The following is a 12,584-nucleotide window of genomic DNA, read 5'->3' on the forward strand; positions in this document are numbered from 1 at the left end:
CAAACAAGGAAATAGAGATTTTGCAAGGTAAAGCCACCCTGCCACTAGGGCCAGAGCTGGCCCAGGTGAGTCTCATAGGAACCCTAGGGATTGTTAATCTCTGTCCTCACAAGTCTCATAGTCCTCCTTTGCAGGGTGCCGCTGCACTCCTTCTCAGTCTTGGGGGGAAGCCTTCATCAAGTTTGGCTTGGTTTCTATCACCCCTACCCCTGCTTTCTTTCCCAGAGTCTGAATGCTCACCAGCATCTCCAGTCTCTTCTTTAATCTTGCTACCCAAAGTACATCCTCAACATCCCTGATTCTGGCCAGGATCTCGGCCTTTACTGGGGCTGCATCCTCTCTGGCTCTTTGTGGTTTTGGAACCATCTTCACAGCTTTCCTTTCTAGCTTCCATGATACTCCAGACTCTCCTCTCAGTTCTCTTACTGCCTTCCTGTGGCTCATTCCCACCCCTTTCTCCTACCCTTCTACAGCCATCAATCCAAAGCATCTCTTTTGATCTTGCTTCACCATAACCTTCCAACCCCCGACCCCCCACCTGAAGCTGATCTGGAGTCCTGGAATTTGCTTGTCTGCCTCTGAGCTCTACTGTCACACTGGTACCTGCTTCTGTGTAATTGCCAAACAGCTTTCCCTGAGAGATCTGCCTCCCTTTTTTTCAGCTGCTCTATGGTGTGGACATTACGGCCTTTCCTCCAGTGCCCACAGGTTACCACTGCATCTACCTTGAAGGCCTGTGCTTCCCTTTCCACCACAGTGTGGGATAAGTGCAAAGTCCTTTCTGGGAAGGTGACATTCCATGTGATCTAACTCCTTTTCTTTCCCCGCAGACAGGGAACTCGTGGGTATGAGGTGGCTGTTGTCGCCAGACCATGCACACGCCCTGGCTAGGAGCTGGTCAGGAAGCAACGGTGGAGACCAGAGTGGGAGCAGAAGCTCATTAACAAACAAAACCAAAGGGCACAGTGGACAAAGGGCAGAATATGTGGCAGGTGCAAACTCTGAATAAACAGTGTGACGTTCATCTTTGGGAATTACAGGAATAGTCAAAGCCTGGTCATGGCACTGGGAACGGGGGCACGAGGGCCTGTGGGGTCAGAGCAAAGCAATTGCTTTCACCCAGATGCTGGTTGGAGGCACAAGACAAATCTGGATGGGTGAAATGCAATGCTGGAAGACAAAGCCAGTTTCCTGCAAGAGTGCTGTTTACACAGCCTGTCTCACTGGCTGGTGTCCTCACTGACCTCAGTGCTGTCATGTTGCCCCATCTATCTGAAGTCAAGTAGTCCTGCAGATCACACAGGGACCTTCATCCAGTGTGCCAGGGCACTAAGGTCTCTCCTGCTCCCTCAAACCCTTTATCCCCAGCCTGAAATTATTCATTTGTATAGTTTATGATCCTCCCCAAATCTATAAACACCAGCATGAATTGATTCTGTACAAGGGAACAGCTGTGTGGAACACAGACTTCTTTGTTCTCAAGGCTATGGGTTGTGGTGGTGGGGCAGTTGATGGCTCAAGTCCAGAGCTTGGGAGGCTGGGGCAGCAGGACAAGTTCAAGGCCAGTTTATGCTACATAGTGAATTCCAGAGCAGCCTGCGCTCCATGGTGAAACCTTGTTTCAAAAGGAAGGAAAAGAATACAGTTGGAGATGAAAAAGACACTGGAAGAGTTACATTGTTGTCCTTAGAGAAGCCAGAGATAAGATAGTAAAAGCAAGAGAAGAGAGGAAATGGCTATAGAGAAGGTCTGAGGGTTGCAGGGACCTATGCTGGACAGAGAAGGTGAAAATAAGGAAAAGAAGCATCTTGAGTCTATTATGCACAAGGAGACTTAAGAGTAGATTATCAGATCCTACTGATGATAAATATGCTTATTTATTTAATCATAGAGAAAAATATTTTCCTTTATTCAAAACCAAGGAAGGAAAATCCCACACTGCTATGGCCTGGTAATTTCAAATTGAAGAAAATAAAGATTTGGGGTTGGCAAGATGGCTCAGGAGGTAAAGGTGCTTGCTGACAAGTCTGACAACCTGAGTTCAATCCCTGGAACCCACATGGCAGAAGAAGAGAACTGACTGCTGCAAGTTTACATATATATGTACATACATACATACATACATACATACATACATACATACACATGATATATAAATAAAAGACTTAGGAGTCTTTTGTGTTATATACTATGAAAACACTGTTCATGTTTGTGTGATTCAACTGGACACACCAGTTCAGGGGCTTGTGGAAGGACATTTTCATGTTGTCACAAGGAAGTCAAGATGGTCATGGGTCCCTTTCTTCCTGGGAAGCCATTGATGGTTCATCAGCCACTGACCTTGGGAGAAGTTCCCCAAATGTTTCGGATCACCCCAAGGAGTTAAGTAGTCTAGCCTGATGCATACTAAGTGCACACTAAGCCAGACCCTTCACCTGGGGGGAGACAGGGCATTTCCCAGGCTGACTCCCTTCCATCTCCATGACTTATTGTGACATGGCAGTTTGTCACCTCCGGTAGCTGAAGAGCTCCAAAGAGGCTCAGTGGCAAAAAAGACTTCTAGCAGTAACCGGTCAGTGGGCATACCTCATCCAATTATGCTAAGTGCCAGCTTTCTGTGTGAGTCGAACCTATTGGAGTTTTGTGGAGGGACAGATTTCCCTGCAAGCCCAGGAGAATGCATCCCCTAAGTAGTTACTTAATATTCTTAAGTCTTTTATTTATATATTGTATGTATGAATGTAAGTATGTATGCATGTTTGTACACATGTAAGTACACACATGCCTTAGCTCTCTTATAGAGGTCAGAAGGCAACTTGCAGGAGTCAGTTCTCTTTGGATCCCGATCCCAAAGCCATTCCCCCAAAGCTCTATGTACAGGAAAGTTATTTACACCGTTGAAGACACCAGGCACTTCCTTCACTGTGGCTCCAGACCAAGTACAGATGCAGAAAGGGAGCATGTTCAGCCTCATCATCACTGATGGCATCCTGGCAGGAAATCTGGGAATCATACCTTACCCTCCAGAACATATTATTAAAGTTGATTTCTGTCTTAGTTATATGCACCGTTTGCCGTATGACGTATACTACCCACTGGAGCGAGGAGAGGGGTGTTGAGAGGCAGGCGGAGAAGAACAGATTGAGATAAAAATTGGTAACTACGAAATTCATGGGATCGATAAAACATGAGATGCTGATGAAAGCCTGCTATATTTAGCAATTTCAGGCTTCCTAGAAAGCAGGTCTGTTTCTGCTTCTGGATACTGAAGCCATTTTCAAGCAAATACATACTGAAAAGGACCAGAAAAGTAGACAGACGTGGTCCTGGGCAGGCCTTTTGAATGAAGCTTAAGGAAAGCAGTGTAAGTAAAGGAATCCAAGATGGAGGCTGCTACCTGGTCTGGGAAAGACTGGAAAAGAAGAATAACTTAGCAACTGGACCCACAGCAGTAGTGGGCCCTCTTGCTTTTTAATATGCATTGGGTTAACACAGAGTAAAGGCATCCCTGGAGCACAGGTTTCTTGATTATTTTTCTCCCTTTTTGAGTCAGGATCTCATGTAGCTGGCTTGGTCTCAAACTCACTATGTAGCTGTGGCTGGCCTTGAACTCCTGACCCTCTTGCCTCTACCTCCCAAGTGCATGACTCGCACGTAGCTTTTTTCTTTTCTTTTTCTTTTTTTCCAAATCTGAAGGCACAGCAGGGCCCTGAAGAACATGCTCAGGCTTGAGGAACAGGAGAACATCAAGGGGAGGGACCAAGTAGGAGAGGAGTGTTTGGGAAGCTGTGATAGGTTGTTTTATCTTGAATGATATAGCCTTTATTTAAATAAAATGGAGGGATCATGAAAATTCTGGATTCTGAGACTTTTTAGGTATTTCAGGCTTCAGCAACACCTGAAGGAACAGAATTGTCACAAGAAGTTCCAATCTGGGTCTCAGAAATAGGGCACAGGTGAGTCCTGTGGCAGGCTCAGGTCTGTTACCTAGCTCAGGCCAAGGTAAGATGCTTCAAAGATGGAGAGAGCACTTTGCTTTCTTGTCATGGTTGGCCTGTTCCTAGGAGAAATATCTACTAGGGCACAGACAGAGAAAGGAGATGAATATCTAAGAGTAAAATTTAAACTAGTCACAGGCAAAGTAATTACCAACTCCAAATGTATACTCACTCACTCACTCACTCACTCACTCACTCACGCACTCACTCGCACAAAAACAAACAAATAGCCTCACTGTATGACAGAGGAAGTTGGTGAGAAATAGTGTGGCCAACCCATCCCCACCTGTCTGAGACTTCTTCATATTAGCATAGAAAGTCCCACATCATGGGGCATGCTGGCACACACTTTTGCTCCCAGCACTCAGGTGACAGAGGCAGACGGGTCTCTGTGAGTTCAAGGCCAGTCAGGGCTACATAATGTGAGCCTGTCTAAAAAGAAGGAAAAAGAAAGTCTCATATCACAGGACACCTGCCAGCCCTGGGCAAACTGGTTGGCCTTGTGACAAGGGACTATATCCCAGGGTCAGTTTTTTGTTTTGTTTTGTTTGCCTTGACAGCATGATTGTGATAACAATTCTTTGAACTGTGTGCCTAAGCAAGTTTAAGATGAAGTAGCCTCAACCAAGGCTGCCCATCAGCATTCAGTCCCAGTAGACAATCTGAGTGTTTCATCTTCACGCTTTCTAGGTAATTATGCTCTGAAGGGCTAATGGCTAAGTAACAAGTGCATCGGGACACTGCAGATCCTCTTATAGCATCTGAGGAAATATTTGTACAGCTCTTGGAATGGATAAAATCAGGTCAATGAAAAGAAGACTCTTGGCCATTAGTTTATCCTCTGAAAAGGACAAAGCTTTGATGTTCAGCAGAGGATGGAAGGATTTAAATCTGATCTGGAATGTGGGTGAACAAGAGGGAACTAAGTGCAGTTTAAACCCAAGATAATGAAATTCCTTTCAGCTCTAACTCACTATAAATAAGTTGTGCTGATTGCAGAGCTTCACCTAGGAGTGGCTGGCCCAGGGTTTGCAGGCTAGCATAGAGGTGGCAGGCTAGCCCAGGGTTTGCAGGCTGGCATGGGGGTAGCAGGCTAGTCTAGGCTTTGGCACTGTTACTGCAAAGAAAAGGTCTTATAAAACAGAGACAGGAGGAAAACTGCATGAGAGTGGGAGTTTATATATGGAGTCCTCCATTCATTTGATAGAGAAAAGAACACCATGGATTACACTACCAGATATATCTGAATCAGTGTCGGGTTTCCTGGCAGGGTACTTCTAATTATTTAAAAAGTTCCCTGGCACACTAGGGCAAAAGAACCTTCATCTTGCATATTTCTAACAAACACAGTATGTATAGTACGTAGAACCAGGCTTTTATTTGTGGTGGATAAAAGAAAATAGATATTTTCTGTTAGAGAATGAAAATGACAAGATGGAAAACGAGTTGAGGGGCTGGAGAGATGCTGTGGTGGTGAAGAGCACCTGCTGTTCTTCCAGAGGACCTGAGTTCAGTTCCCAGCACCCACTCCAGGGCTTTCAAACACCTGTAACTCCAGCTCTAAGGGCTCTGATGCCTTCTTTTGGCTTCCACAGGTACCTGCACACAAATTACACACACACACACACACACACACACACACACAGAGAGAGAGAGAGAGAGAGAGAGAGAGAGAGAGAGAGAGAGAGTAAAATCTCAGATAAGAAAGTGAATCAATATTGTTTGAGAGAAAAACTAAAAGCAGATGCTGGGAATAATTATCAAGTGAGTATTCCAGGCCTGGGGACAGTGGTGAAGTGGGAGAGCAGCCACAGTGAAGTTGTGATGAAGCCAATCTTCAAAAATGCCTCTAGAAAATTTCTACAATGCAAACGTCTCTAATGACTTAGGCCCCACCCCAACAGCTAAGTCTAATGAAGGAGATCCTTTAACCTTATGAGTCAGACAGCCAAAGGCGTATGGCAAAGAACTAAAGCTATGGGCTAACTGGGACGAGAATGATTGAGTGGGAGACAGTTTAGGTCCCGTACTCTGGTGAGTGGGAGCAGCGGGAGAAAACCACCCCTGACCTATCATGATCTACCGAAGGGCCACGGCGCTTCTGCCATTCTCCTGTGGTGGACGGTGTGAAACAGCTTCCCAGAAGCAGTGTTCCAAGAGGACACAAGGGCATAGGAAGCTAAGTGTTGTTTTTGGCATGGTGCAAACCTCACAGCCGAGTTTCAGACATTTTTCAAATCCACTGTGCACAGCAACACCCAGTTCTGGGTGACACAGGTGGAGGCTGGGGGCAGGTGGCAGGTGGCAGGAGAAAACTATTATATTTTTGTCTATGGGGAAGCCTTAAACATGGTTAGAGTTCTGCCACATTGCCTTCCCTCACTGGACCAGAAAAGGGAGCCTAGATATCTCTTACACCCCTTGAAGACACCAGCTCTATTTCACACTTGTCTGTGAGTCCGTCATGCTTCTCCCAAATCCCTTCAACTCTAGCTAGAGCACACCTTAGCCAGACACACCCGCTAGTGAGTGAAAAGGCACAGCCTGGCTTCCCATGGGAAAGTGCACAGTTAAGTGCCACCTGGTGCCTGCACCTGCCATCAGGTACTTCAGCCAGGGCCCCAGGGAAAAGCTTGGGAACAGCTGCCCCGACTAATTCAAGACCAGAAAAATCATTTAACAAAACACATCTTTCAGAGACAGGACAGAGCCTTCTTGGCAGACAGTGTTGTCAGTGCTAAAGGCACACCTGAGTCCCTGGGGCGCCACTGGACAAATAGGAGCCAGTGCAGTTTCTTGGTTTCTCTTGGCCAACATGGATGGCATCTGCCATGTGAACATCTCACCTACACTTGCTTATGGAAAATAAGAGACAGGAGGCTACCATACTGAAGGCTTGGGAGCACCAACGGTCCTATTCTGTCTCGTCAAGAGGTGGCTTTTGATCTGTGGTGCATGTACTCCAGTGGCAAGCTGGAAAGTGACACAAATGGAAATAGGAGTTATGTGCTGGAGAGGGAAGAAGGTTCGGTGTGTCTAAAAGGAAACAGGTAAGATAGGAAAGGTTTCTCAGCATCTGATATGGTTTCAGGTTTTGTTGTAAGAGTTCTTTTAGTTGGCTGGGCCATGGCTAGGTGAATAAAGTGCCTACCATGCAAGGACTTTTGTTTGGATCCTCAACACCCACATAAAAGCCAAGCCGTGGAGGCAGGTATATATAACTCAGCACTAGGGATGTGGGTAGAAGGATAAAAAGAAGTAGACTCAAGGGATCACTAGCCAACCAATCTAGCTGAATTGGTAAATCTAGGTTCAGCAAGGGTTCCTGTCTCAAAACACAAAGGTGGAGAGCGACCAAGGAAGATACCCAACATTGACATCTGGCCTTCATATGCACACACACATATGTGTGCTTGAACACACACATACATCCCCCCACGAACATCTCTCTCTCTCTCTCTCTCTCTCTCACACACACACACACACACACACACACACACACACACACACACACATGGAAGGGGTGGGAGAAATCAGAAATCAGAAATTATACCATCCTCATTTAGTGGAGGGCACATATGTACGGAAGACCCCAGAGATCTCACTCAAACAGCAATGGTATACCACTTCTGATTAGAAGAATTTACAGGTGGTTTTTTATGTGCTTTGTTTCATATTTTTAGAAATGAATATGCATTACTTTTTATTCTGAAGAAAATGGAGACCTGTATCACCACCCAGAAAGCCCCTCATTGCTCCTAACTGAGCTTTGGTCTGCTTGTTTCACTAAAAGCAAACCCTTCCTGAACTGCTAGGTAAATATTAATGTATTGCTAAGTGAACAGGAGGCACAGCATCCCACCAAAGCAATCTTCCTCCAGATATCAGAACTCATTTGGGATGTACCTTTGGGTCAATTACTTTAAAATCAGACTTAAAAGCTGACTTTAATGCTAAGAAAAGGAAAAGGCTCTCTACTTTTTGAATATTCACCTTTCTTCAACTTATTTCCTCTTTGGGCCCAGCAAGAGGGTCTGCTGGATTTGCAAGAAAGTCATAGTAAGTAGCTGCCTGAGTGGGGCTATGGGGCAACTCCCTGTGAATCAGCTACCCGAACCTTCCAGCAGAGGCAAGTGTTTTTGGAACCTAGAGACAGCTTCCTCCTAGGAAAAAAACTTCAAAGTGCCAGGAGAAGTTTTTACCCACAAAAGCCATTTCCTACCCTCAACTTCAAACACAAGAGAAGCCATTCCGGAAATGTGACTCAGAGAAAGATCATGAGAGGACAGCAGCTTCCACCAGAGAGATAGAAATAGACATGCAGGAACTGAAGGCCACCTGATGGGGAAAACCCTGCTAACAACCCTCCCTGGGCTAGCCTCTCGCTTGTTCTGTGCTTTTCCCTGTACCTTGTCCACCTCCACCAAGGGATAAGAAGGGAACCCACTCCAGACACTATACTCTCTTAGGTGCCCTCACTGCCATGTCCTGCTTCCCGATCCTTAAAATGACAGAAAAAAATGAGTTTGGCTTCCAAATCCTTAAGAGGATTAGCTGAACATAATGGAGCATGCCTTTAATCCCAGCACTCAGGAGGCAGAAGCAGGCAGATTCTCTGTGACTTTGAGGCCAGCATGGGCTTCAGAATGAGTTCTAGGACAGCTGGAGCTACATAGCAAGACCCTGTCTAGGAAAAAAAATAACAACAGAGAATCTGGTGGCAGAACGTATCTGAGAGGTGCTAAATGTGAAACACAGGGATATGTACCAAAGAGAGAGTGTCAGGATGGCTTGCAAACACCACATGAACACGTACCAGACTCTAACCATAAAGACAAACAATGGGTAAAAACAAAAAACCTAGGGGGCACAGAATCCTTTGTCCCATAATCATTTGCCATATTCACGTTAGAGGAGACTTGTGCATTTGGAATTCCACTACATAATAAATAATATCCAACTTGCTCTAAGTGAGCTGGCCCTGCAAACAAAGAGAAAGGTCTTGGAAACAGATGCTTCCTGGAGAACTTGCCTTTCACCTAAAAAGCCTACATTTTCAACTGTTGCTAATTCCTAAACAAATATGAGTTCTGCCTTAACCTGGGCATCCGGCACCTTCCAAATCTAGGCCATGTTGGAAGAAAGCCTGGGGACAGATCAGTGACTGGGGATATTGTATTGATGCCACTGGCTCAGATTACATCCCATAAGGATGGAGGGGGCATTCGACCACACTGGAAGCGAGAGTCAGCCATCTCAATAGCAGTCCCTAGGTCAGCACCACAGGCTCATATAGGAATAGGAGCCAGGAAATGGAGAGCACAAAGGGAGATTGTAGAACTTAATGTGTCTGGGTTAATTTTAAAAGAAAAGTAAGAAAAAGAGTTAAGACCTGCTATAAGCTGGTTTTAGTTACACTTTGAACAAACAGTGCAGAATAAAAATTGACAGCATCTTTCTGGAGCCTGGGCAGTGTTCCCATGGACCCTCCCTCTAAAGCCTTAGTACAAATTTACACTGGTCTGCATATAAACATACAGGGTTCCAAACACTTTGGTGCTATGGTTTTGAAAGGGAAGAGTCCTCCCACAGGCTCATTTATTTAAACGGTTGGTCCCCAGGCAGTGCTGCTGCTCTGGCAGGCTGTGGAACCTTTTGGACATGAAGTCTAGATGGCAGACTTAGGGCCATGGGGGTGGTCTGAGTCCGTATCTTGCTTCCTGACTGCAGACACCAGCCACCTCATACTACTTGCTGCTCCAGCCTCAAGCTGTCCCCACCCCCATACCTTCCTTACCAAGATGGACTGTACCCTCTCAAACTGTGGAGCTAAGTAAAACCTCTTCTCCTTAAGTTGCTTCTAGTCAGGCATTTGATGACAAGAAAATTATACAATACATTTGGGTTTTTGGTTTTGGGGTGTGTGTGTGTGTGTGTGTGTGTGTGTGTGTGTGTGTTTTGTTTGTTTGTTTGTTTTATGACTGTCCTGTCCTGGAACTCACTCTACAGACCAGGCTGGTCTCGGGATTAAAGGCATGTGCCACCACCACCTGGCATAAATTTGGTTTTCAAATGCTCTTTACAAATGAGATGACTGAGGAACTGGGTCTGGTGGTTACAGTGAATCTGAAAATAATTGTAACTGTCACTGGCTAGTCTAAATTAGTGAGTTATCCAATGGAAATACAAGAGAAAAATTGAAAATACAGGGTAAAATGCTGAACAATTTTTTCAATACATAGTTACTGTGCATATTGTGAATAGATTTTAACTGCAATTGTCATATAATAAGAACACCAAATCCTAGGATGGCACCTAGTGTGTCGTGCCTACTGGGTAGTTTCAACTACAAGGGTAGTTTCAAACACAATTATGATATTTATGTTGTACACACATCCTTCAATGAGGATATCTCTAGATCTAGAGCCACGGCGTCATAGTCCTGGCTATAAGACACTGCACTGGAGACCACCCCAAACATCCAAGGCCCACCAGAAGGTCCTCCGCCATGGCTACTAGCCTCTGAAAATCAACTAAATGACGAGACTGCACAAGACAAGAACTAGACTCTTAGATGCCTATTGCCCTCAGAAGTCTGAGACAATCATGCGCTCAGTCACCAATTTCCCAGAAGAGGGAGGAGCTTCTTCCCTGTCCATCAAGTGTTAGAAACCTGCTAGGTATGTGCCGAGGATGCAGTTTCACGGAGACACCTAAGGCACAGCCTCAGCCCAGCCTTGAGGTATGGAGGGATGAATGAAGCTAAGCTTCAAGATGCACAAAGGGAAAGAGGGAATTGGTCAGTTAAAGGGGGGACATGGAGTTTTTCTGCCTCTGGCTTGGTTGAGCCCCAAAGGACGACCCAGTTAATCTGAAGACATCAGTGGGAAATTTAACACTGCATCTCTTGGAGACAGGTTGTGCATCCTGATCGATCGCAGCTTCCCTTCATCCCACAGCCATGGTTTCCTCTCTCGAAAACATGCCACCCCCCTCCAAAATGTAGGCATGGCCCAGAGTCAGAGGGGCACTCCCTTCAAATGTGTTCTTTTGGTTAGTTGTCTAGACACTTTTTGATGTCCAGGGGATAAAGAGGACCCCACGACAAGGCCTTTGTGGTTCTCGGTGACTTTGGATAAGGATGGCTTCTCTATCTTCAGAGTGGCAAGAGTTAGTTAAAATACTCCCCAGGGTTTCATATCTACCTAAAAATGTCTACTGTTTTCTGAAAAGTCCTTTGTAATGGATGATGGGGACACCATGCTGTGAAGGACAGGATGTTTCTAAGCAACAGAGATACAACTCTTTCACCCACCATTCACTACCTAAACACTATCCGACTACCAAGACTGCTTCTAACACCAACGAGGCCATTTTCCATCTGTGCCTTATAGGCACAATATGAGATTCCTTGCTTGCTTGCTTTCTTTGCGGTGCTGAGACTAGAACCCGGGATGTCACGAATGCCAAGCAAGCCCACTCCCAATAAGCAATCTCCTTCGGCTGGAAAGGTTCTTTGAACATTGCACTAGGTCAAATAGAACAGCAGGAGGGGACAGGCAGGGCAGTGGACTCACTCTTTGGTCAGAAGAGGACAGGATTTGAGCAGGAAGCGTGAGAGACCGGAGTCCTGGAAGTAAAGGTCGGGAGGAGCAGTGGGGCTCTTCAGGTTCAAACACCGCACGATGACATACAGAACAGCAGCTACGGCGGCTAGCTTCACCCCATCAAACACAGCGGGGAGTTCAGGGGTCTCCAGCATGGCATTCATCTTGATCTAGGAAGCAAAGGCACAGATCTGGGCTCACAAACATGGCCAGAGTGAGGAGCATGGAGTCCACCCCACTGCAGAGGCGTGGCCCATTCTGAATGTGGTTTACACATGCCCACAGGGTATTCCACAGACCCTCCCCCCCATCATCATCACCTGACAACACCAATGCCCAGCCAATATCCCCTACCACAAAAACATCTGAGTGTTGACTAAGGATGGTACTGTAATCTCATGAGCAGTTTCAAGATGAACACATTGGAAACTGTACAGTAAGAGTCTTTCTGAGAGCGGGGACAGCAAGGTGAGTTAGGAAGGGTTACGGGAAGTGCTTTGATGTCCGTGAGGAAGCCACTTAAATCTCTGGAGACATAATGGCACTTGGGCACCAGGTGTGTCAAGTGTTGTTTCCAGCCTCGAACAGCAACATGGGACTGTGGGTGCTACCAGGTAAAGCTGTGCTGTGTGTTGGCCCCACTTCTCAGTCATTTGCTTACGGAGTCCATGGACTGAGGAATTCTATTTAGACTTAGCCTAGGTCAGGTGGTTCAAGGCTCCTGAGGCTTTCAGGCACTGTGAAATGGTCCTAGTCAGTTAAAACACTTTTTCTCCTCCAGGAGGAACCTGAATGCAGCTACCAGTCCAAAAGTTGGGCCAACGACAGACCAAATTCAACCACTAGACCAAAATTTAAGATTGCAATACAGAAAACACACATGCATATCAAATTTCCCACAAAGTGGAATACTTTTGAGGTAAGTATTCCCTTTGTATACAAAGCAAACACACACACTTCAAACACATGAGACCAGACA

At 45.8% G+C, this 12,584-nt stretch overlaps 1 protein-coding gene across 1 annotated transcript in view; it reads right to left on the reverse strand.

Moving 5' to 3' along the window:
- The window catches only part of Abhd2 (abhydrolase domain containing 2, acylglycerol lipase), a 93,856-nt gene that overhangs the window by 57,105 nt on the left and 24,167 nt on the right, over nucleotides 1–12,584 (reverse strand). The window contains exon 3 of the mRNA XM_027408187.2: nucleotides 11,576–11,775. Within this exon, the coding sequence (XP_027263988.1) occupies nucleotides 11,576–11,769 (194 nt within the window). The 5' untranslated portion in view covers nucleotides 11,770–11,775. The remainder of the gene's footprint in view (nucleotides 1–11,575; nucleotides 11,776–12,584) is intronic.

The sequence above is a fragment of the Cricetulus griseus genome, chromosome 3 (assembly GCF_003668045.3).
Source record: "Cricetulus griseus strain 17A/GY chromosome 3, alternate assembly CriGri-PICRH-1.0, whole genome shotgun sequence".
NCBI classification, from domain to species: domain Eukaryota; kingdom Metazoa; phylum Chordata; class Mammalia; order Rodentia; family Cricetidae; genus Cricetulus; species Cricetulus griseus.